This window comes from Castor canadensis, chromosome X, assembly GCF_047511655.1.
Source record: "Castor canadensis chromosome X, mCasCan1.hap1v2, whole genome shotgun sequence".
Taxonomy (NCBI): Eukaryota; Metazoa; Chordata; class Mammalia; order Rodentia; family Castoridae; genus Castor; species Castor canadensis.
Window position 1 is genome coordinate 126718177 of NC_133405.1, and position 25171 is coordinate 126743347.

At 37.6% G+C, this 25171-nt stretch overlaps 1 protein-coding gene across 7 annotated transcripts in view; it reads right to left on the bottom strand.

The window, feature by feature from the left end:
* Positions 1 to 25171, bottom strand: part of LOC109674958 (serine/threonine-protein phosphatase with EF-hands 1-like) — a 120953-nt gene that overhangs the window by 87871 nt on the left and 7911 nt on the right. For 4 of the 7 annotated variants that reach the window (XM_074064226.1, XM_074064224.1, XM_074064222.1 and 1 more), the window contains exons 3-5: positions 16773 to 16828; positions 13543 to 13643; positions 7594 to 7758 (exon numbers count right to left, since the gene is read on the bottom strand). In XM_074064226.1, coding sequence (XP_073920327.1) covers positions 7594 to 7639 — 46 coding nt within the window. In that variant the 5' untranslated portion in view covers positions 7640 to 7758; positions 13543 to 13643; positions 16773 to 16828. Of the gene's footprint in view, positions 1 to 7593; positions 7759 to 13542; positions 13644 to 13852; positions 14006 to 16619; positions 16829 to 25171 lie in introns of those variants that run through there. The other 3 variants (XM_074064221.1, XM_074064225.1, XM_074064227.1) reach the window with 3 other exon arrangements.

Consider the following 25171-nt stretch of genomic DNA (forward strand, 5'->3'; position numbering starts at 1 on the left):
AAGCAAAGTCCTAAAAGGAAAATTAGGAGAATGTACTGTCATGAAGACTAGGGTAATGAGTATTTAAGAAAGGAGTGTGCAAGAGTACCAAGTACTGCCAGAAAATAGAGCAAAATAAGTACTGAACATGCTTCACTGGACTTTAAGCTCATTCAAGAATCTGTCAGATCATTTTCTCTAGGCTAGGATAGATGAGGAGAGGGTAGGCAGCAATATTGGACAACCGTGAAAGTTTGAATATGTTATCTATAGGTATCTCTCTATACATATATACACACATATACATATATATTTAAAACATTACCTTAGCAAAATTTAATTTCTTCAGTGTGGTTTAGTATTGTATTTATATAAGATAATATTCCTCTTTTATAGGACATGTGTGGCGAAATATATAGATGATAATATCATCATATCTCTAGGTTATTTTTAAATTGAGAAGGAGAGAAGGAAGGAGGGGAAGAGAAAGGATAGCAAAAATATTAACAACTGGTGAATCTAGGAAAAGGCATATGGGTATGCTCTTTAGTGTACTTTTATGTTCCCTGTAGGTTTGCAAAAGGAAAGGAAAGCAAAACAAAACAAACAAAATGGCTTCTTAGATTTTTAAATAAATAAGTGAACTTGTTTAAATAAACTAATTAAATTTTTACTAATATAATTTTTTTACAAAGAATCCCACTAAGAATTAAAGAAATATTTTGTTTGCTACTTTTATTTGTTAGGTTGTTAAATAAAAATAAAGAACAAATACTTTTGGCAAGAACAAACTCCATTAGAGAAATCTATTTGTCATAACTTAAGCATCAAACTTCAAAGCCAGAAAGGTATAGATAGTCTTTTTCAGCTCCTTGGCACTTACAGAAACTGAAAAAATGCATTTCAAAGTTGTCTCAAGGGAAGAAATAAAAGAAAATATATTAGCAGTCTCAAAGCGCTCTAAGGAAAAAAAAGGCAACGGATTATTTACTGGAAATCCATCAACATAAAATTTTAAGCAAAGTGAATTTCAGAAGAATGAAACTGCATTTTAAAATTTCTGATATGCAGATCAGTTCAAATTCTGCAAGTCAGGGGAGCATATCAGAAGGGACTTGAACTTAGGATTCTGACACATCTGGTTCTAACTCAGCCTCAGCAGGCACTCTACCATTTGAGTTACGCCCACAGTACCAGTGTGTAACTTTGGGCAATTTTTTAATTCAAGTCTCAGTTTCCTCTTCTATAAAAGGAAACTGATCAGAGCTTCCTCCAAGGGTTTCAGTGAGAAGTAATGAATGTAGTAGGCACTCAATAAATGATAGCTATTACTAGTATTCTCTTGCCTGTTGCATATCATACAAGAGTGAAAAAGCAAGAGTAATGGTAATAAGAGGCTACTTCTGTACATGGAAAGTGACTAGCTTACCAGAAGACAATAGCCTCGTCCTTATATGTAGGCTACTCTTTCTGAAAACTGCATAGTACTGCAGAACCAGAGAACATGGTAGAGCTGAATAACCAAACAAGAAAATAACCCTAACACTAGTCAGTCCACAAGACAGGTATTGAGCTCTTGCCACCACTATGCCACTTACTAGCTATGTATTCTTGAGCAAATCACTTTGCCTCTCAAAGCCTCAGTTTCCATTTCTACAAATTGAAAGCAATCCTTCACAAGGTTGTATAGATCAAATGAAAGGGCCTGGCCAACTACACAAGTACTATACAAATAAAAGTTACTTTACATAAGTAAATGTAATTAAAGCTAGTTTCTGAAGACAGTAACATTAGGAGATAGTATTAAAAAAGGGTGTAATCCCTGTCAGCAAAACACTTTGTAGTTAGAACTTCATGGGTTCAAATCCCATGTACTGGAAGACTGTACAATCTTGATAATTATATACCTTGCTGAGCATGAGCTGCTTCAGTTATATGAGCAGGAATAGTAACACTTTACTCAGGTTTATTTTAAGGAGTAAACACAATATAAATAGAACATGTTAAGCACTCTATAGAATACAGTTGGCAATCAGGAAATAATAGCCATTCTTTTCTATCAAGACCTTTCAAAATAGTCAAAACACACTTGACAGAGTAATTTCACATCTAGGCATCTGATTATGGAACAAGGAAACACCTTTGCATGAACAAATGCTTCAAGTGTTATTTGTATTTCACCAAAAAGGTCCAATATTAGAAGAATACTTAATTATATTATTCTCTCTCAACTGATGCAGATACTTTTAAGTGACAGAGGCCAATAGGAGAAGGGGACCAGGAACTAGAGAAAAGGTTAGTTCGAGAAGAATTAATTTAGAAGGTAACACACATGTACAGGAAAGCAATGCGAGTGAACTCCCTGTATAGCTATCCTTATCTCAACTAGCAAAACCCCTTGTCCTTCCTATTATTGCTTATACTCTCTCTTCAACAAAATTAGAGATAAGGGTAAAATAGTTTCTGACTGGTAGCGAGGGGGTGGGGGAGAGGGAGGGGGTGGGGAGAAGGGGGGAGAAATGACCCAAACATTGTATGCACATATGAATAAAAGAAAAAATAAAAATAAAATAAAATAAAATAAATTTAATTATATTATTCTCTCTCCCTTAAATGAAATATTTAGCAATGGCTAAAGTGATGCCTGAAAAGGATTTATAACAACTTGAGAAATAATTAAAGAATTGTATTTTGGTGCTGCAAGTGAGGTTAAAATAAAACAAGTATTTAGGATGATTAAAAATATACATTATACCAAAGGGGAGAGGGACCTAGAAGTTGTTATCTCTGGGTAGGAGAATAATGAGTAAGTATTAGTTATTGCCAATTGCTTTTCTATATTTTCCAAATTTGTGAGAAAAAATATTTATGACTAAAATGTTCATCTAGAGATATGTTTGAGCAAACACCATTGCATCAGCATTCCATAGGTCTATTACATGAAATCACAATAAAACTTGACTGACGTATTCAAGAAGATATAATGGAAAAATAAAAAGAATTGTGGGTGAATATTCTGAATAAATGTGTGTTAACAAATTTCGTTGATGGCACAAATTCCTAGTAGCATACAAACTACCAAAAATGACTCAAGAAGAAAGTGAAAATCTGAATAGACTGTAAGTAGTGAAGAAATAAAATAAGTAATCAAAAAGCTACCCACAAAGAAAATCCCATGCCCAGATGGTTTCACTGATTAATTCTGCCAAACATTTCAACAAGAATTAATACCAATTCTTCAAAAACTTTTCCAAAATGCAGAAGGGAATGAATGCTTTCCAATTTATTTTACGAGGCCAGTATTACCCTTATATCAATCTAAACCAAAGACATCATAGGAAAACTACAGACTGATAACTTTTATGAATAAAGATGTGCAATTCCTGTATAAAATACTAGCAAACTTAATTCAGCAATATATATAAAGCATTAATACATCAGAGGGATTAATGACTAAGAGGGATTTATCCCAGGAATGCAAAGTTAAATATCTGAAATTCAGTTGACATAATATGATATACCATAGAATAAAGGTTAAAAAAACACAAAATCACCTCAATACATGCAGAAAAAAATCTTTTGACAAAAATTAAACTCCCCTTTTAATTTAAAAAATCATAAACAAAGAGTGAACTTTCTCAACCTGATAAAGAATATTTATGAAAAAATTATCACTAATATGATGACTAATGGTGAAAGACTAAGTGCTTTCCCTCCATGATCAAGACAAGGATATCAACCCTCACATTTCTATTCAATATTGTAATGAAGAATCTACCTAGAATAATTAGGCAAGAAAATAAAAAGTATTAGAAAGGAAGTAAATCTCTCTCTCTGAAGATGACAGAATTTATATATAAAAATTCCTAAGGAAATAGCTGCTATTACTAATGAATGATGCCAGCTTTCTGGGATAATTATTTTAGATACACTTGAAATGAAGAATCCAAAAATGAAACTAAGAAGACAATTCTATTTACAACACCAGCAAAAAGAATAGAATACTTAGGTTAAGTTTAACAAAATAAGTATAAATTTTACTCTGAACACAACAAATGGGTGAAAGAAATCAAAGACCACTTAAATAAATGGAAGGATGTCTTGTGTTCAGGGTCACATGGTTTAATTGTTAGGGTAGCGACACTCCCTAACCGATCTACAGATTCAACACAATCTCTATCAGAACTGCAGATGACTCTTTTTGAGAAGATGTCAAATTGATTCTAAAATTCATATAGAAATGCAAGGGACACAGAATATTCAAAACAAACTTGAACAACAAAAGTGAAGTTGAAGGACTCATACTTACCAATTTTAAAACTTTCTACGAAGCTACAACCAGCAAGAAACTGATACTGACTTAAGGAAGACATATAGATTAATGAAGTAAAATTGAGAGTCCAGAAATTAACCCATACAGGGGGGAGAAATGACCCAAGCCTTGTATGCACATATGAATAATAAAACAATAAAAAAATGACACACTTAAAAAAAAAAAAGAAATTAACCCATACAGTTACAGTCAATTGATTTTTGACAAGACGTCAAGATCAGAATGTAAGAAAGAATAGTCTTTTCTACAAGTGGTACTGGGACAACTGTATATCAATATGCAAAGAATAAATTTGTCCCCTTACCTCATACATATATAAAATTTGACTCAACGTGGATCAACAAGCCAAATATAAAAACTAAATCTATAAAGATCTTAAGAGAAAACATGAGCATGAGTCTTCTTAGATTTAGCAAAGGACTCTTGAATATGATGCCAAAAGCACATGAAACCAAAAATAAAAAATAAATTGGACTTCATCAAAATTAAAAACTTACTTGCTTGAATGACACCATCAATAAAGTGCAGACAGGGCTGGAAAGCATTTGCCTAGCAAGCGCAAGGCCCTGAGTTCAAATATCAGTACTGCTAAAAAAAAATAACTATAAAAGGAATTCATGGAATGAGAGAAAATATTTGCAAATCATATATTTGATAAGGAATTTGTTTCTAGAATATATAAAAAATTCTTATAAAATAAAAATAAATAGCAATTTTAAAATGTGGGTGAATATGTTTAAAGTACATTATGTACATGTATGAAAATGTCATAAGGAAGCCCATTTTTTGCAAAATTAGTATAGGCTAATAAAAATTTGGCTGGGGAAAAATAAATGAATAAATGCAAAATGAAAATGGGTGAATGAGCTGAGTAGACTCTTTTCCAAGGAAGACATACAAATAGCTAATAAACACATGAAAAGATGCTCAACATCGTTGGTCATTAGGGAAATGCAAATAAGAAAAAAGTCCAATGAGATACCACTTCATACCTAGTAAGAAGACGACAATCAAAAGAACAAGTGTTGGCAAGGCTGTGGTAGAAATATAGAATGGTGCAGTCACTGGGGGAAACAGTTTGGAAGTTTCTCAGAATGCTAGGCATAGAACTATCATAGAACCCAGCAATTTTACTCATTGGTATATGTGTAAGAAAACTGAAAACCTATGTTCAAACAATAAATTGTATAAAAACTTCATAACCTTATGTCCATCAATTAATGAATAAATAAACACAGCGTGACATAGTCACACAGTGGAGTATTATTCAATAATAAAAAGAAATGAAAACTGCTACAACATGGACAAAGCCAGACACAAAAAGCCACCTAGTATATTATTCCATCAACATGAAATGTGCAGAATGATAAATATATAGAAACAGAATGCAGACTAGTGGTTGTCAGGGGCAGAGGGAAGAGGGAAATAGAAACTGCTTAATGGCTAAGGGGTTTTACTTTGGAGTAATGGAAGTATCTTAGAACTAGACAGGGGCGGTGACTGAACACATTGTGAATGTACTAAATGTCCCAGAGTTGTTCACTTTACATTTATATCTTATGTTAATTTCATCTTAATAAATTCTTTCAAAGAAAAACCAACCCAAAAAAACTAAGCTAATATTTCCATTTCTGCTTAACATTTTAAAAGCTGAAAAGCATTTCAAAAACAGGCAGAATTTGCTTTTCAGTTGGGCTTAGCATATTTCTTTTTTTTTTTTTGTCTTTTCTTTTTTGGTGCTGGGATCGAACCCAGGCCCTCACGGATGCTAGGCAAATGCTGTACCACTGAGCTACATCCCAGCCCAGCATATTTCTTTCTTAACCTAAGCAATCTTGCTAAATTTAAAGAACTGTGTGTAATACTAGATATGAAAAGAATGGATGGGCGCTAGTGGCTCACACCTATAATCCTAGCTACTTAGAAGGCTGAGATGGAGAGGATCATGGTTTGAGGCCATCCTGGGCAATTAATTCTTGAGACTCCCCACATCTTCAAAATAACCGAGCAAAATGGACCTGAGGTGTGGCTCAAGCAATAGAGAGCCTGTTTTGTAAGCGCCAAGCCCCGAGTTCAAACTCCAGTCTCACCAAAAAAAAGATAATTGCTCTCTTTGCTCCTTTGCTCAGTGCTAATGAATTACTATTATGGAATTTGTTTCCCCTTGAAGCTTTTGAAAGATCTATTTCTTGACATGCTTAAAGATTTAAGAGTTAGTCACCTTCCATGCCCCTTCTACTTTCAGTGATTAGCTTGCTAACACAGCACAAGTCAGCTGGGAGACCATTTAATTCCCAAAGAAAAACATCCCACACTAATTAGTGTAGAATACCCTGCATCCTAAGTAAGCCTGAGTGAACTTCCAAAACCAAGATAGAGAATCAAAACTGAGAAAGTTATCTATAATCTACATAAGAAAGGGATGGAGTTTAAGGGCAAATTTGCTTGTGGAGGCTTTGTCCCTTTAACATTCCAGTGACTTTCAACTAAATTCCAGCAGCCTTAAAAAAGCACCTCAGAACAATATAAACACAGGAAACATTCAAGTCTCTAATAATATGGGGGTAGAGAGGGCAGATCATCTATGTAGAAACAAGACACTTCCTTTGGAAACAGCTGATCTAGCATTCCCCCATTCTACCTACAACATTTAAAAAACTTGAGGCAAAGCTCATGAATTTCTGTGTAGAATAGATATAAAAATGTGATCATAGAGTTATAAAATCTAATAAAATTCAATGATGCTGTTAAGTGTCACACAGATGTGCGTGTATATATATACATATATATAGCTATTTATAAGAGCACTGAAGAAATGTGTAGATTATAGTGTCTTGTTCCCTACCACTGAGATTTTAAATTGGCACATTTTCAACTGAAATTAAATCAAGCATAAGCTATCTCTTGGATAATTCTTTTATGGTACATCATAAATTCAAAATTACATCATTCTATAGGTAGTTAATGTTTCCCCAACATTTCACTTCATTCTAAACAACGATGCCTTGTACAAAATCACACAGGGCAGCTTGAGAACAATGGGAGAAAAAGGGGGAAAAAAAGAAAAATTCAAAGTTGGCACAGTGGCTCACATGGTACAGCACCTGTCCTACCAAGCATGAAGCCCTGAGTTCAAACCCCAGTACAGCCAAAAAAAAAAAAACAGAAAGAAAAGACAAGAGAAGGGTGGGAGTAAACAAGAAAGGGAGGAAAGGAGGAGAGTGAGTCTGTCTCACTCCCTCCTTCTCATTCATAAACACAAGCTTATTCACAGCACTCACCTCTCTCAGATTTCTTATCTTTTGTTGAAGAACTGCCACAGCCCATGACTTCTAAATCATATTATATTCATGAATTCAACTTCTGATTCCAAGACAGGGTGTGAGAAATCCCTCCCTTTTTGCTGTGAGGAGCCACTCTCAGCTGATTCCCTTCAGTCATAGACACTAATGGGGAAGACAGGAGGGAGGGAGTGAAAGCACCAGTTAACAACTTGGTAGCTAAGGGAATGCTCGGCAGGATTCATTTTATGCTTCTTCTGAATTGCTGTGCATCATGTGATGTGGAATGTGATAAGATATAATCTGACCCTTGTTTATTTTCCAAACCACAGCAGCAGTTACAAAGCAGCTAGTGATTGTTTTTCTGCTACATATAACTTATAGTTCCCCATGTCTAGCTCAGATTGAGATCTGCATAAAACTTGACATTAAAAATGAAAAGAAGCATAGTGGTTCACAACTGTAAACCCAGCACTTGGGAGGTTGAGGCAAGAGGACTGCAAGTTACAGGCCAGCCAGGGCTAAACAGTGAGATCAAGCCCAGGCTGGAGTAAACAGCAAGATGCTATGTGGAAAAAAAAAAGAATAGAAAGAGGAAATGCTAAAATGAGAAAAAATAGGGCTGTGGGCATACCTTAGATAGAGCGGTATTACATTAGGTTCAATCTTCATCACCAAAAATATATATTTTTAATTATAGGAATATTTTTAAACAATAACAACATTAATAATCAGACTTTCTGATCAGAACTTGGTCTCATTCTTTCATGTATTGAATTAATTAACCCTCATAAATTTTGGATTATTTCCAAATTTGATAGGCATTTCTTTTGTGTCTTCTTATCTGCATCTTGTGTAAAAAATGTTAACAATGTCAAGTCCAAAGGCAGAACAAGTCTTGTGAAACTTCACTTCAGATCATTCTTCAGGGTCACCACAGATCCACTACATTCACACTCTCTGAGCACATTTGTTCAGGAGGAAGAGGAAGAAGAGGGGAAGGAGGGAGGAGAAGGAAGAGGGAGGGAGGGAGGAAGGGGGGAAGGAAGGAAGAAAGGAAGGAAGGAAGGAAGGAAGGAAGGAAAGAGGAGAGAGGGAATCAGTTTGGCATGATATTTAATAAAAGAATCCCAGATGTTTAAAGGTGGGAGAGACCTTTAAAATTATTTAGTATTTATATAAAGTGCAAGGAAATTAAGCAACTTGCCTAATGTCACATAGAACTGTGGTTGTCAAACTATTGCTATCAGAATCAACAAGGAGCTTTTAAAACTCCCAGTGCTCAGCCTGCACCATTGAAGCAGACTCTCTGGGGATTTAAAAAAAAATTGATGCCCAGGTTCCACTCCCAGGGATTCTCAAATAATTGGTATTGGGTGGGGATTGAGCATAAAGATGTGGCTGAAGCCTCCCAGCTGATTCTAATATGCAGCCAAGTTTGACAATCTCAAAAAAGAGACAATGTTTTAGAGAACCCATGATGCTGCCTAGTAATCATTTTCCTAGGATTTCTTTGAATCCATCTATTTGAAGCTGAATTTATCCATAAGCAAGCTTTATATATGTATGTGTGTATGCATACATTTATGTATTTATTCATTTATTTACTGCTAGGGATTGAACCTTAGAGCCTTGGGCATGCTAGACAAGAGCTAGCCCATAATATCCATAAGCCCATGACTTCTGTCATCTACTCTTCACTCATTTTTGAATCTGTGGCACTACTGACCCATCTCTGTACTCAGGAATTTCTCAAAGGTCATCCACACTGTGTATGAGAAAACATCTGAAGGTTCCTGTGCCATACTTTGAAGTAATTTATTTAGACCTAGCAACATTCTCCAAGTGCCTAGATCAGTGCTCTCCAACTGGAGGGGGTTTAAAATTCAGACTTGCAGGATTTGCTGATAATATTCAATTTTCTTAAATCTGGAGGCTGGGAATCTACATTCAAAGTACAACCTTGAGCTGGGGATGTACATCCGTGATAGAACTCTTGTATAGCATGCCCAAGGCCCTAAGATTCAATCACTAGCAGTAAATAAATGAAAAAAATACATAAATATGTACATGCACATACATACATACATACATATATAAAGTGCACCCTTCAGGGGAGTGTGATGCAGGCAGTCCCCATATTCCAATTTGAGAAACACTGCCCTTCCACAGTACCTATATCTTCCTTGGGCTTTGTTCCATCCTTATGCTATTTTTTCTGCCCTTTTTATGACTTTAAGAGTTGGACATTGAGTATGTAGCAAACACTGACTGGACAACAGGAAGTGATGTATTTTAATCTTGATTTTCTTTTCCCAGAAAAATAAATGAATAAAACAATGTCTCTCCAAAGGTACTTTGTTCTCAACCACCTCTCTGTTAATTCATCACAGAAGCTGGGCATGATGGTACACTCCTGCAATGCCAACACTCAGGAGGAGGAAGCAGGAGGATCATGAGTTTGAGGCCAGCCTGGGCTACAAAGTGACACCCTTTCTCAAATGAAACAACAAAGGATTTACTAAAACTAAAAATGCATCAAACCTGTGTACTGATAGACTGTAGTAACTTTCTGTTTTTCTAAATACCCTTTTCATAACTTTCTTTCTAACTACCCTTTGAATCTCTGGCATCCACATAGTACCTTTCCCACAAAATGTGTTTGATAAATGCTGAATATATGAAATAAAAAGGAATGAATATTTCAAAGTCAGAGTCTATTAAAAATTAATTGCTGAAAGCCATTAGTAGTGCTTCACTTTGTGCACAGATATGTGTTATTTGGTTATATAAAAGCCTTTTATCAAAGCAGAAATGGGTAGTGCTTATAGGGCCTTTGTTAAAGCACTTTTTAAACTCATGGTGGAAAGAAATAATTGTTCTAAAATTCTTTGGTTGTCTATTAGAAAAAGTAATTGGCTATTAGAATTTTTATATTATTATGATGTTATTTTTAAAACCATTTTTCTTACTCAGATAACAGATGAGAAAGACAGAGAGAAAGAGAGATCTTTTTAGTTCTCACCAAAACATGAGCTGGTTATGGCTTGATGACACTTACCACTCCCTCATATGCTGCCCAACCTAGACCTCAAAGCACAGCAGGAACTGGGTTTGTGAGAAGCATATATGGAGCCTCTGAGGACACCAATGATTGTTAAGCTGATAAAAATGATTTGGGATTTTTCACTACTTGGTAAAACATCAGCCTCTTCCATTCCCACACTCTGTTAGCATTAGGAGAGCACCCAGCACACTAACAAAGTCCCTAAAGAAGTGATTCCTGAGGAATGAAAGAAGTTCTCAAGCTCAAGGGGTAAGGGCTTCTGCAGGGTTCCCAAAGGCCCACAGATGCCCTAGTCACACATACACATGATCCACTGGGGTGGCTCCTGGCAAAAATAGCTTGAGACTTACACTGTTCAAGTTTCTGTAAAACCATACCAAGAGGAGTTTTAAAGAGTAAGCCTGAAATAATGACTCATCATTGACACTCACAATCTGAAAAAGGAAAGGCTTCGCTAAAAAGTTTTTACTATGCTTGGGGGAAGGGGGAGGGTGGAACTACGTAATGTTGTTTGGTTCTTTTCATCCTAACCACTTTCATTTACAAAGCTGAAAATATAAGGAAAGAACAAAAGATGGCCGTTGGAGCCAGCCTAACTTTCAGTGCTGAGCTCTTCAAGTGCTAGCCCAGCCTCCACAAGGTCTTCTTATTCATTCTTAGCTTAATTTTATTTCAAAGCACATATCTAACTCCCACACCTTGGATCAGCCACCCTGACCATGAGTCCACCTCTGCTGGTGATACTCTAGATTACAGCTATGTGAGTGCCCCATATCAGAAACTCAGCTTTTCCTAGAGATGTTGTTTTTTGTGAGAAATTCTTACTTGAGCTCTGCCCTTGAGGAACTCAAATCCACAGGCATTTATCTGGCACCAAATCCCCTTCCCCACCACCACCACAGTGTAAATTAAGTAAGCAGGTTAATTCTTCCACCTTGGACTGTGTAGACAATAGCAAGGAGAACAGACACCTTGTCAGGCTCACCCTTCTGCATTTTCATTGGCATTCATTAAAACAGAGGTATGATATCCTGCTGACTGTGTCCTAAATATAATTAAGGGACATAGGGTGGGGTAGAGGAATCCCTGGCAGAACACACCAGAAAGGTCCCTTCTACCACTTCCCTTCTTCCTACACTGTAGCATTCACTTGTGTTTGAATCTTATACAAATAGGGGGAGGTAGGTAAGATTGAGCTGGTGATTCTTCCTATGTCTCATCAGATGAAAGGATAGGAAAAGGGAGGGAGCTGCCTGAAGGTGTCTGTTGTAATTATTGTAATCAGAAAGCAGTTTGGATAGGTGTCAGGTTTTCCAAAGTGTGTCTATGTGGTTTAGGATTATAAATAAGGCAAAAAAAAAAAAAGGTCCCACTATCAGGGAGACAAGTAGGACTAAATATGCTTCTTTATTTCAGTACTTCTTAGAGCCTTCAATAGATTACTGTGCATTGTGAATCTCTAAGGAAGGGCTGACCACTGTTTTCCAGAGGCTAGCCAGAGACCCTTTTGAGCTAAAGCATTTCAAGAATAACTGTCACTCCTAAGTACTTAACACTGGCCCAGTAGAGCCTTGGTTTTGAAGTCAGACAAGGTAGAGTTTGAATTTTTTTTGAGGTACTGGAGTTTGAACTCAGGGCTTCATGCTTGCTAGACAGATGGTCTAACACTTGAGTGAAGCCTTCAGCCCTTGAATTGTCATTTTGTCATTATTTCCTCTGTACCTTAGTTTCCTCTTTAGAAAATAGGGCTAATAGCACATACCTTACTGACTAGTACTGAGGACTTAATGAGGGGGTCAGTGATGGACAAAAACTGGCTTGAACAAAGAACAACTTTTTTAGTGGATGAGTCAGGAGGGGCTATGCATGGTAAGCACCCACTGTGTTTGCCCTAATCATTTCCTTGAGCATGCTTTGTCTGGGGCCTCCCAGAGCCCAAACCCAATGGATGGCTACAGGTTCTGGGATAACTGGAGATACACAAATATGGTCTCTGTCCTCCCCACCAACATTCTAAGATCTGAAAGAATGTTATACCACTAATAATAATGATGATAGATAAAATCATCACTGTTTATTAAGGTACTACTATGCACCCAGCACAGTAGGTGCTTTATATTTATATTATTCCAGCAACATTGAAGGTTCACAGCAAACCTTCAAGATAGTATCATCACTCCCATATTACAAATGAAGAAACTGAAGCTCAGAAATTAAATACTATACTCCCTGGCACAGCCGATTAATGGCAGAGCTGCAATCTCACTGTCTAATCATTAAAAAACAAAAATGTCTGCCCTCTAAAAGGCTAGCTAGGCCTTGGTTTCAGAATCTAGTCTGATCAGTCTACACCAAAACTACATTACTAAAGTAATTCTTTAACACTGCAAGAAATTGTTTCCATTTTTTACAGATAGATGGAAACCTTGTGGGCTTCGGCTTCTAAGACTACAAGAGGCCTTGTAACAAGGCCAAAGGAACAAAAGGAAGATTTCTAAATATGAAGTTGTGTAGTTGAATTTGGGGAATACCCTCGTAAGGAACCTGCCTAGAAGGATGTCTCAAAATAAATCTTTCCTCATTTCCTAGCTCTCACCGAAGTGACCCCACAGTTTTCCCAAATATCAAGTTTATTTGAAATAGGTTGAAACCCTCCACACTGCAAAGTCATCTGTACAGCTTTTTTAAATGATGACAACTGTAAAGTCATCTATGTGCCCTTTTTAAATGATAACTGATTTACAATTAGCATCTCATGAGAAAAATCATTCTGAGAAATTACAAAGCAATAAAATACACATCAAATATCTTCTTTACCACATGATATATATTTGTAGTATAGAAGGCTTGCCCATACTATCTAAGAACAAAAAACATATTACCTGTGTCTTCTGGTTGGCCAGCACAAAGGTTTTCCCCACTCTAGGTGTTTCAGCAGAAACAAAGGTAAGAAAAGGTCTTGTCTATGAGGGAATGCAGAGGTCTGAAAGAAAACAAAACCCCAGTGCCTCAAAAAAAAATGTTGAAAGTAAACAAATGCAATCTCAGCTTTCTGGAGCATCCCTCACATACATACAAATACACATGTGTACACACACAGACACACACACACATACTCCTACACAAAGAAATAACTAGTGCAGTGGCAGGCTGCTTTGCCTTTCAGCCTGGAAGGCAAGCCCAAAGCCTTACATCTAGAAGAGCTGGTCTGGTCTGTGATCTGCAGCTGTCTGCCCAACCCTGCTCTACTCCTGGCCTGGAAATAAAGAGATGTGCTCAAGTAATGGGCTATAATGTCAGTGGTCACATGACTGTTTCCAAGAGGTAAACACTCTGTCCAAGCAGAACCAGATGCTATTTGTAAAAATAATCTACAGCAGTAAAAAGTAGATGAGAAGTCCAGTAAATAAGGGTAGAAAAGGTTAACTAAAGATGGTTTTCAGAAAACACTGAAGCTCAGGGGGGAGAAATAAACCAAGCCTTGTATGCACATATGAATAATAAAAGAAAAATGAAAAAAAAAAAAGAAAGGAAAAAGATGACAGATATAAAAAATTATAGATTATATTTTGATCTTTCAACTATCTCTTCTTTCCATATTCCCTTTTCAGTTTTTCATTGAATTTAAAATCTCAATTACTATGCATGCTTAGCCTATGTCATTGGCTTTGAAAATCAAAAACAAAACAAAAGATCAAATAAAACTCTGATTATTTAAAAAAAAAAAAAAAAGAAAACACTGAAGCAACTTGGGTGTAATTAAGAGAAGGAAGCAGAAAAACAAAACATTCTTCCTTAGGACTGGAAAAACTTGTGTTTAAAGGACATGGGTTTGAGGACAGTGCTGCAAACTAATTCATGTGACATTTATACTGCCCCAGCTGTTCAACTGGCTCCTTGTCAGAGAACCTCCCTATGAAAAGGAGATTCACTTTCCTTCATCAGCAAAAAGGAAAAGGAAAGCTGACCTGTAGTTTTGCTGTTTCAGGAGGAAGAGCAATTTTAGTAATTGATGCCAATGACCACAGCTCAGCTACCTTTGCAGGCAAATCCAGGAGCGGTTTTCTCAGAGACTCATGTTCACTATAGCCGCACCATCAGCAATTTTCTTCCCAAACTCTTCCTAGCTGGTTACACAGCATATATGTTTTCAAGCTCACTAATCCTTAGGCTTTGCCAACCACGATTTATAGGACTCCAGTCATAACCATTTCATAATCCCACCCAAACTGCTCTTTAGCCCAACACCTTTCTGGAATTCATAGCCACAGGAGAGCTAGCAAGATGGTTACTAGTTTGCTAAATGAGTCCCTTTAAAAATAACTGGAAAGGCAGTTTTGGATGTCTGTGCTTTATTAGCATATTAAATATTACCACAGGGCCTCATTATGAGGCAATACAACTGTACAATTTCTGTGGTGGAGACACTAAGACTAGGATCTGATGAGATGGCCACACACATTGTAAGTGATAGCATAATTATCCAGGTTCCCAAAGAAACAGTGGACAATGTAGCTATATGGCTGACTTTCCAGCCAAATGCCTGTTCAATCCACAGCAAATAAATGATGGCTACATCAAGATACAGTTACCCAAACGTCACCTTCTATGGGGAGCGGATTATGAGAAGCCTAGGCAAGATGTAGCACAGTTGTTTTTCCTAAATTGTTTACATTCAGAGAAGTAGGAGGCAGGTTTCTCTTATTACAATATCATGCCCCTCCCAGAGAACCGGTGCTCTGCCTAGTTGTTTACCACTGGATATAAAAGACTCACTGAAGTAGGCTGTGAGGTTTTTTGATGGGACAATTTTATTGGCTGCCGGCAGGCTGCTTGTGAGCCTGCTTGCCAGAATGACTCTGCTGGTGGGCTGCTGAGTTATGCTAGAGATTAGAGGAAACATGGGACAGTGCAAGTCTGAGCACCGAGACTTTAAGAAAGCTAAAGAGAGAACATGGGACAGTGCAAGTCTAAGGACCAAGGCTTTAAGTGTTATGCTAATACAGTTTTTAGACGCTACTGTTGTTTGTCTGGAAGTCTGGGGGCAAAGACTAAGAGAGATTATGCTAAAGAAAAGCTAAGAAAAAACATAGGACAGATTGAGTCTAAGGAAAGAGACTTTACAGAACAGAAAAGAAGACTTTAGAAGCAAGGTTTTAAAGAACAGTAAAGAAGCAAGGTCTTAAGGAATAAGAGAAAAGATGCAAAGTGAAAGAAGAGAGTAATAGAGTAAAAAAGCAATGAGGCTGTTGTGTGTCTCCATCTAAGCACCCAGCACACCTGGCCCCAGCTTTATGCATGTTTGTCTATTGTCTGTCCTTTCTGCATCTCCTGTCACCCCCAGTTAGGTCAGTAGTAACAGGAGCAAGAGGAAGCTCGCTCCAACCTCCTCTATGTGAAACCTTTCCTGAATCACTGAAGTGAATTAGTTATTCTGATTCCTGGCTCTCAAAGCTAGGCATGTCCAATTATAGTGCTTCCTGTAAGTATGCTGTAATTTGCCCTTTTGCAAGTGAAATCCTAAAGGAAAGGACCCATTCCATCTTCATGGCATCTCTAGCTCTAGAAACATAGAGGTAATCATCAAATATTTACCTAATCACAAAAAGAAAGGAAAGGAGGGAAAGAATTCAGGATTTACGTGGGTTATTTTAACAACCAGCTTCTGGACCATGAATTATATTGGCTGTGCCCTTGATACAATTTGTTTACAATTTACAATTGGATTCAAATGAACAACTTTGTTTATTATCTATTGTACAAAGAACACTGAAATGTTAACAAGGAGTTCTGTGGGCAGATTCTAATTGCTGAATAAACCAATACTGATGTATGTAAATGATAAAGACAACATTTATTGAACAGTTATGTTCTAGACACTTAGTAATCTTACGTGTGTTAATCTTATTTAATACACACATCATCCTATGACATATATACTATTATCATTCCTACTTACACTCCAGGAATGATAGCCCAAAGTCAAACAGGAAATGAAGGGCAGAACTGGGATTTGATTTTGGACACTTTGACTCTAGTACCCCAGCTTGTAATCATTACACTATATTGTACAGGTCAGCAGCTTGTCAGTTTGAAAATTTTGGTTTTTTACCACTTTGCAGGTTCTACTTGGCTTTCTTGCAGGTGAGCAGGGATGTACTTTCCAGTCTGAAAAAGGAAAAGAATAATGAAAAAAGTCACACTAACAGTTCTAAACCACACATTAACATATCTGTTCCCCTAATATTCAAGGTGGGTCAATTATCTCTCAATGGGCACATCATCATTTGAAAACACCCAATAGGAAAGGTGAGAGTTCAGTTTTCCCCTGGAAATGGTCATGACAATACCAAGTCACCTTGACTGAGTTACCTTCTGCTCTTTCATTCCATTCAACTAATGTTTATTATGTTTAGTCAGCTGTCCTGAGAGAAAGGACACAAATTGTGACAAAATATACATAATAATGTATATTCCCATGTGGGGCATGTAAAAGAAGACATGGCAATAAAATTACAAGTGAGAATCTGTCTTACTTATTGGACTACACACTCTAGGAACCTCTAACAGTGCCGGCCCATAAGAAATGCCCATTACATGAATGAATGAAAGCAGTACCATATGATAGAATCAATCTCTAATAGGAAAAGTAGAAGACACTATGCGGGCACAGAGAAACAGCCCTATCCTAAAGGAGGGACAAGTGAAGGCTTTTTAGAAGTGATACATAAACCTGATGATTAAGCAGACCTTACCCAAAAGAAAAGAGAGGAGAGGGACAGGGGAATTATAAAGTAAAATGAACTGCATTCCTAATGATAATGCCACAATTAGACTAAGAGCTGATAGAGAAAGGTGCCTGTCAAGATTGAAAAATGGCTGCCCTGTCTGCCTCTGAGGGTTAAACTGACTCTTCATTTGCCGTCTCCCTTTCTTCAATTCCCCAATCCCCCAACTGGCTTTGCCTTCATCTTCCAAATAACTTCTTGTTCTAAAATGCTCGTCAGGCTATACTACTAAGGGAATCCAAACCAGTACAGTTAGTTAGTCTATGGTAGAAACAAACTGTGAAAATACAGAGGGAAATGGAGAAGGCAGGCTATTTCACAAAGCTCTACTTTTTCTACACACTTCTGGAACTGGCCACAGATCCAATTTCTGCCAAGGCAAAGTACATCCAATAGACAGCTGCTATTATTGATCATGACACACCCTGTAGAGCATGCTAGAATCTAGACAAAACAGCAAGATTGGAAAGTAGACTGAGAAAACAGCAATATGCACAGATCTGTTTGATAGGGAATACTTAAGGGGTCTGTTCACTCATGGCTCCAGGTGCCTTAGTGCCCAAAAGGACCAAACGGTGGGGAGGGAACTCAGACAGGGCTGGCCTTCCAGTTCTAGCAACTCTTAGCTACCCTTCTGTTACTGGGGCTAATATTAACCAATCACGCCCAATCACCACTTCCTAACCTCTAGAAGTCTCCAAAATTGGGGTAGCTGCCCCCTAGAAGATGCACAGAGATGTGTCAGGGAACAGAAAACATTAGAACTGAATTTTTTATCTATTTTCTTATTCTTATTAACTTCTCTATTTCAATGTATAGTGGATTGTTTATACAATATATGAATTCAGTAATATCAGATGTAAATAAATGAATGTGCACATATCAAAGGTCCATTCTCAAAAAACTCTTATTGCAAGGGGGTCATGATTCAGAAACATTCAAAGAACCTTGATTTAAAGGACTTGATCCCTTTTGAGGAGAAGAAAGGAACACCAAGTAAATTTACATTTAAATAAAGAAAAAGAATTAAGCATATCTCCAAGGATGAGTTCTGGGTATTGAGAGAAAAGAGAGGCCAGATCTGGCAAGTCATAAAAAGTCATTAAAAGAACTCAAAGGTGGGTTATGAGTATGGTGAAGAAATTCATAAAAGCCAGTGCTAGCCAGAGGTATCTGTTGGGATCACCTGGTCAACAGACACAACGACAAGCTGAAACAGCTGTTATGGTTTGAGTTCTGGAAGTTCAGCTTTGAAAAATCTCTTAACTTAAAAAAGTTAAGCTGTCCTTAGTTTTATGCTTTGGATGAAGTAAACAGCCATGTTTGAGGGGCCCACAAGGTAAAAACTGGTGGAATTCTCTGGCCAAAAGCATAGCAAGGAATTAAAGTCTGCAGTCAAACAGACTGTGAGGCTCCTGCCAACAAACACATTAGCTTGGAAGTGAACCCATTCCCAATCAAGCCTTCAGATAACTGCAGTCCAGCCAACTCCTTGATTTCAGTGGCTTATGACATATCCTGAAGTACCTGGGCAAGACCCAGGTAAGCATGGTTCCTGCCCCACAAAAACTGTGAGATCATAAATGTGTTTTGTTTTAAGTCACCAAGATTTTTGTTAATCTATTATATAGCAATAAATAAGTACCACAAGGACTCTGAGAAATAAACAAAAGTAAAAAGAAGGAAGATTAAGGGACTAGGTCAGAAGTACTACTGATTTGGCAATGAGTTTACCTTATTTTCTCCTTCAGTTCCCTTAGACTGGATTCAAGGAAGCAGACATTCAAATTAAAACCACAATGAGCTACACTATTAACTTTTAGTATGGTTTAAAATGTTTTTAAATACTAACAATATGCAGTGCTGGCTGGAACTTTTAATATCATGCAGGTAAGGAAGGCAAATTGGTATGGCCACAGTGAAAAGAGTTTGTTAGCTTCTTACAAAGTTGAACATGTAATTTACCATATGACAGCACTCCTACTCCTGCGTATTACTCTAGAGAAATAAAATTCTCTACTCACACAAAACCCTGTATATATAGAAAATATGGAAAACAGCCAAAATATCCTTCAAAGGGAGAATGGCTACACAAACTGTGGGATATCCGTACAATGAAATACTATTTAGGAATAAAAACGAAGGAACTGTTGATGTACAGAGCTGGATGGATCTCAAAGGCATTATTGCTCAGTTAAAGAGCCATGTGTAAAAGGTTACAGATATTTATATAACATTCTCAAAAAGACAATACTAGGGCTAGAGTGTGGCTCAAGTGATAGGGTGCCTGCCTAGCAAGCACAAGGCCCTGAGTTCGAACTCTAGTGCTGCCAAAAAAAGTGTAAGATAAAATTATAGTGATAGAGAACTGATCAGTGGTTGTAATGGGTTTATGGGTGGGCAGGAGTGACTATGAAGGGGCTGACAGGGGAAGTTTGGGGGCAGAACAATTTTCTGTATCCTGATTATGGTGGTAGTTACACTAATCTATCCATCTGTTGAAATTCACAGAACTGTACTAGGACAATAAGTAAATTATATTGTATGTTCATTTAAAACACACTTTTAAAAAAAACTTAAAGCTGGCACTGGTTTAGTGCCTTTGGGTCTATAGATATTAAGTACATAGATTAAACGTGACTGCCGAAGGTCTTCCTAAATCACAGCCAGTAGCAGTAGTACCTTCTGCCATAAACTCAAAGCACTAAGGTAAACAGTTACCCTTTTCTTTGAATTCCCTCTTAGCTTTCCATTCATAGGCAAAACTCAAAAACACAGAGATACCAATCAGAAGGTGCACCCATCCATTCTTCACTCAACAAATACTTGCTAAACTGTGGAGAGAGGATTATGAGAAGCCTGGGAGAATTTGATGTAAGCACAGCTGTACCCAATAATCGGCAGTCTGAGTTTGGCATAGAACCAGCCGCAGATGCAGCGCAGCTGCTTTTCCTAAATTGTTTACATTCAGATAAGTAGGAACGCAGGTTTCTCTTGTTACAATGTCACTCCCCTCCCAGAGAACCATTGCTCCACCTCCTTGTTTACTACTAGATATAAGACTCCCTGAAGGAGGACACGAGGATTTTTGATGGGGAATTTTGATTGGCTGCCGCTGCTGCTGTACGTCTCCACCAGAGCAGCTTTCTGCACCGAGAACTTTATATATAGGCTTTAGAAAACCTAAGCTAAAGAAAAACTAAAGAGAACATGAGATGGTGCAAGTCTAAGGACCGAGACTTTAAAGTAACTCTAAAAAGTTACTCTAGTGCAGTTTTTAGATGCAGCTGCTGTTGTTTCTCTGCAAATCCAAGGGCAAAGACTTTAAGAGAGATTAAAGGGAACATGGGACAGTGCAAGTCTGAGCACCAAGACTTTAAGAAAGCTAAAGAGAGAACATGGGACAGTGCAAGTCTAACAGCCAAGACTTTAAGCAAGATTAAAAGGAATGTAGGACAGTGAAAGTAAGAGGGCAAAGACTTTAAGAGAGATTATGCTAAAGAAAAGCTAAGAGAAAACATGGGACAGAGCAAGTCCAAGGAAAGAGACTTTAAAGAATAAAAAAGAACACTTTAGAAGCAAGGTTTTAAAGAAAGACTTTAAAAGCAAGGTCTTAAAGAATAAGAAAAAAGAACCAAAGTAAATGAAGAGAATAATATAGAAGCAATGAGGCTGTTGTGTATCTCCACCCGAGTGCCCAACACACCTGACCCCAATTTTCTGCATGTCTGTCTGTCCTTTGTCTTTTCTGCATCTCCCATTGCCCCCAGTTAGGTTCAGTAGTAACAGGAGCTAGAGAAAGTTCTCTTCACTAAACATGTTTCAGATACAAGGCAGAGACAATAATGAATACATTTATGGTGCATCCCCCTACCAGGTTTACAGTGTTACAAGGGACACAGGCGCATACACAAATGGTTTCAAGACAAGAGGTATAGGAATAGAGATATGTCCAGGAAGAAATTAGCTCTACCTGGGAAATCTAGGAAATGTTTCATCATGCATAAAATGTCAGGAAAAGCATCCCAGAGACCATGGGAGCATTTTATATCTGAGTAATGTTTGCTGAGATTGGGGAACAGAGGGTGTATAGAGCAGAGGATGGAGGCATTAACCTTGGGAGGTAGGTTAGTGCCATCTGTGACCATTCTTATAAATCACAACAAAGAATTTGGACTGTAACTTGTCAAAGAAGGTAATTTCAAAATACTTTATAGAGATGAGGCAGATAACAGTCTGGGTAGAAAGTATGGGACACTGCAGAGTGTTTTTGTCTAAATGAAGCAGCAGCTACATACTGGTGGCTCCATCTCAGGCTGCCAACAAGAGATCCTGCCCCAGTGTTGCCTGATGCAATTTTTCCAGAGAAGCTAAACATACTTTTATGTACATGCTTCCTGTTTTTAAATGTTCATATATTTCAGCAAAATTAAGATGTCATTCATTACATTTCATTGATCAAAGAAAACCAACACCAAACTGTGACACTGTCAATTTTAAGACACCTCTCCAAATCAGATATGCTAAAATGTGAACATGTGCATTTTGGAATCAATGAAAAATAGTAATTTCCATTTTCTCAAAAACACTTATAGATTGAATGGATACAGTTTGAGGCTGCCAGACTGAAAACTCTGTTTAAGTCAAGAGAGCCCAGGATAATCTGATTAGATTCAGGCTGTAGGAAGATCACTTTGGGGGGGTCAGCTGGTTATGAAATGAGAAGCCAGCAATAGGAAGATCATTGAGGAGGCTCGGGTAACAATCCAAAAGATAGATAGGAAGGGCTGAATTAAAGTCACAGCAGTGGGGATGAGAAGCTTTATATAATAAACTCTACAAGTCTCAGACTAGATATGGGGTGTGGAGATAGAGGTATCACAGAGGATTCCAAGGTTTCTAGTTTGGAAGAATAGATTCATTGTTTAATCAACAATGTTAGGTGCCTACCATGTGCCAGGCACTCTGCTAAGTGATGAGGGTACAATGTTGGACAGGACAGACATGGTCCCTGCCTTCTTATGATTTATAGTTTAGGAAGTGATACCATTAATTGTAGTAGATTGTTGAAGGACATAAGAATCACACACAAAAAGGGAAAAGCATGATTATTATGGAATAAACTAATAACTTATTAGTTAGGGGTGTACTAAATTTTAGTGCCTATGGCACCTCACTGTTGAAATGTCCTATTGGCAGTAAACAACTAGGTTTCAAGCTCAGGAAACAAACCAGGTCTGGAGAGTGAGATTAAGGAGGTCATCAAGTTACCAATAATAGCTGAAGTGATTAGAGAATAATAAAACAGCCAGGGAGAACTTGTAGAGAAAGAAGGCTATAAGGGGCAAAACACTGGGGAACAGAGACATTGAAGACAATGAGAAGAGGAAGGAGCAAACAAGGAAGCTAACAAAGGAGCAATCTGGAAAGAAAGAGGCTAATATCTGTAAAACAGGAACTCCTTTTACCATATAATCCACATCAACCTTTACCTATAATTCTGCACAGAACTAATTCACCTTGGCAATGCAGAATTCAAATCTTAAGAGTCTATGGGTATTTTACATGAACTTCAAATAGGCTTATCAGAACTGCTTCTTATTTAGAGAGAGCTGTGATATTTTTAAGTATTGCCACAATCTGTTCCTTTATCTGGTAAGCACTTTCATTTCACATGTACCTCAGTTTGACATCTAGCATATGAGTCAATGGCAGAGTTATGGTAATTCCTTCTTTCTTCCTACTTTCCTTCTACAGGAGCTAAAATCTGCCATTCCAAGACAAAAGTAAACAAAGAATATGTGTTGATGCCAGTCACCTTCATGTCAAAGCAGTGGGCAGTGGGCATTGGGCAAAACTGATCTAAACACAGACAACAAAGTTGTTTTGCAAGACCATCATGAGGTTCTTGGCTGTGAACCCTGTATGTGAGCCTGTGATGTGTTAAGATACTCTGGTCCTTAGGACATTTTTAGAAAATCCCTCAGAGACCTCCATCGTAAAAGAGAGAAAAACCAGGCCTAGAGCAGTTAGGTTGCCTCCCCAAAGTCTTGTGACTCAGTGGCCAGTATACTTCCAATCCTATCAAGGTGATCTGATTCTACCCCATACATATATATTAAAGTATAATAAACTTCATACATAAAACATAAAGGCCACAAGAGTTGGGCCAAACAACTGAGCACACAGAGGAAGCCGATTAACTTTCAATCATACCTACCCAGAGCTCACTCTGGTCCATTAAGTGGCCTTACCCTTCTCTCCAGCTTTATCAATTCCACAGAGGCTCAAGGGAAATAAGACTCCTAGATCTTCACTTTGCTAGTTACTGAATCTTTCAGCCTGACCTGCAGGTTCAGGACACAATCCATTCTCACACTTAAAGGTCTTAAAGCTTTCCCCAGCTTCATCTGAAATCTTCCAGATGAAAATTCTAGAATAACTATTTAATGGTTTGGCTTGGCAACCCCACAATGTAGAATGCAAATGATAGTAACTGCCAGTGGAATGTGGGCAACACAACCCAGATGAGATAACCGCTTCTTGTTTATTGAAAGGCAGATTGTAGTTTCTTCAAACTTTCTTGGCCACCATTGCCCCCTCCCTCTGTCAATCATTTTTGTGTTTATGAACACAGAAAATAAGGAATGGTTTGTTTCTTAGAAGGTTCAGACTATTATCTAAAATAAAGCCTGTAAAAGATCCATAGCTTTCTTTTCAAAACCCTTTCTACTACTGCCTCAGATGACTAAGAGCATAAGCCTTTGAGAAAGTAGTTACAGCATTTTCTTTTAAAGCACTTATTCTGACATCAGTCATATATTCCTTCAAGAAATATTTGTTGAGCATTTATTATGAGCTAGATACTATTCTAAGCCTTGGGGTGGGACAATTAATAAAATCGACAGGGTCCCTTTTATCTTGAAGGTTATATCCTGATGAGCAAAGTAAACATTAAATAATCAAAAAAGTGAATGTTACTTGGGAGGCAGAGATCGAGAGGTTCACTGTTTGAGGCCAGCTCAGGAGAAAAAATTCGTAAGACCCCATCTGAACCAATACAAGGTGGCCCTGGGGGCATGCACCCGTCACCCCAGTTATGCCTGAATTGTAAATACTAAGATCATGGTCCAGGCCAGCCCAGGCATAAATGTGAGACCTTATCTCAAAAATAACCAAAGCAAAAAGGGCTGGGGATACAGCTCAAGTGGTAAAGTGCCTGCCTAGCATTCTCAAGGCTCTGAGTTTAGACCCCAGACCCCAGTACTGACAAAAAAAAAATGATGTGAAATTGCAAAGGACAAGTATGTATATCGTAAGGATAAGCCAGGAGGATGCAAAGACTCCTCTAAGGAAGCCAGCTTCAAACTGACATCTGAAGCATGACAAGGGATTAATTAGGTAAAAGTTGATAGGAGGATGGAGTCAAGCATACAGTTGAGCTAAGACTTCTGACCTAGAGTACATAACTGGAATCTATGATTTGGGGTCTTTCAAAGGAGAATCTATGCTTAACACAGTCTTAGTTTACTAACATTGAAATTCTTATTTTCACCAGTATTCAAAGAGTATACCTTCTGTGAGTCTCTTACAACTCACTTACATGAAACACTCTAAAAAGTTCCTCTCACATTTTAATGTGCTTATGTATCACAGATTTCTGGGCCTGCTAGAGGTTCTGATTCAGAAGGTTTTGGGTAGAGCCTGGGACTATGTATTGCTA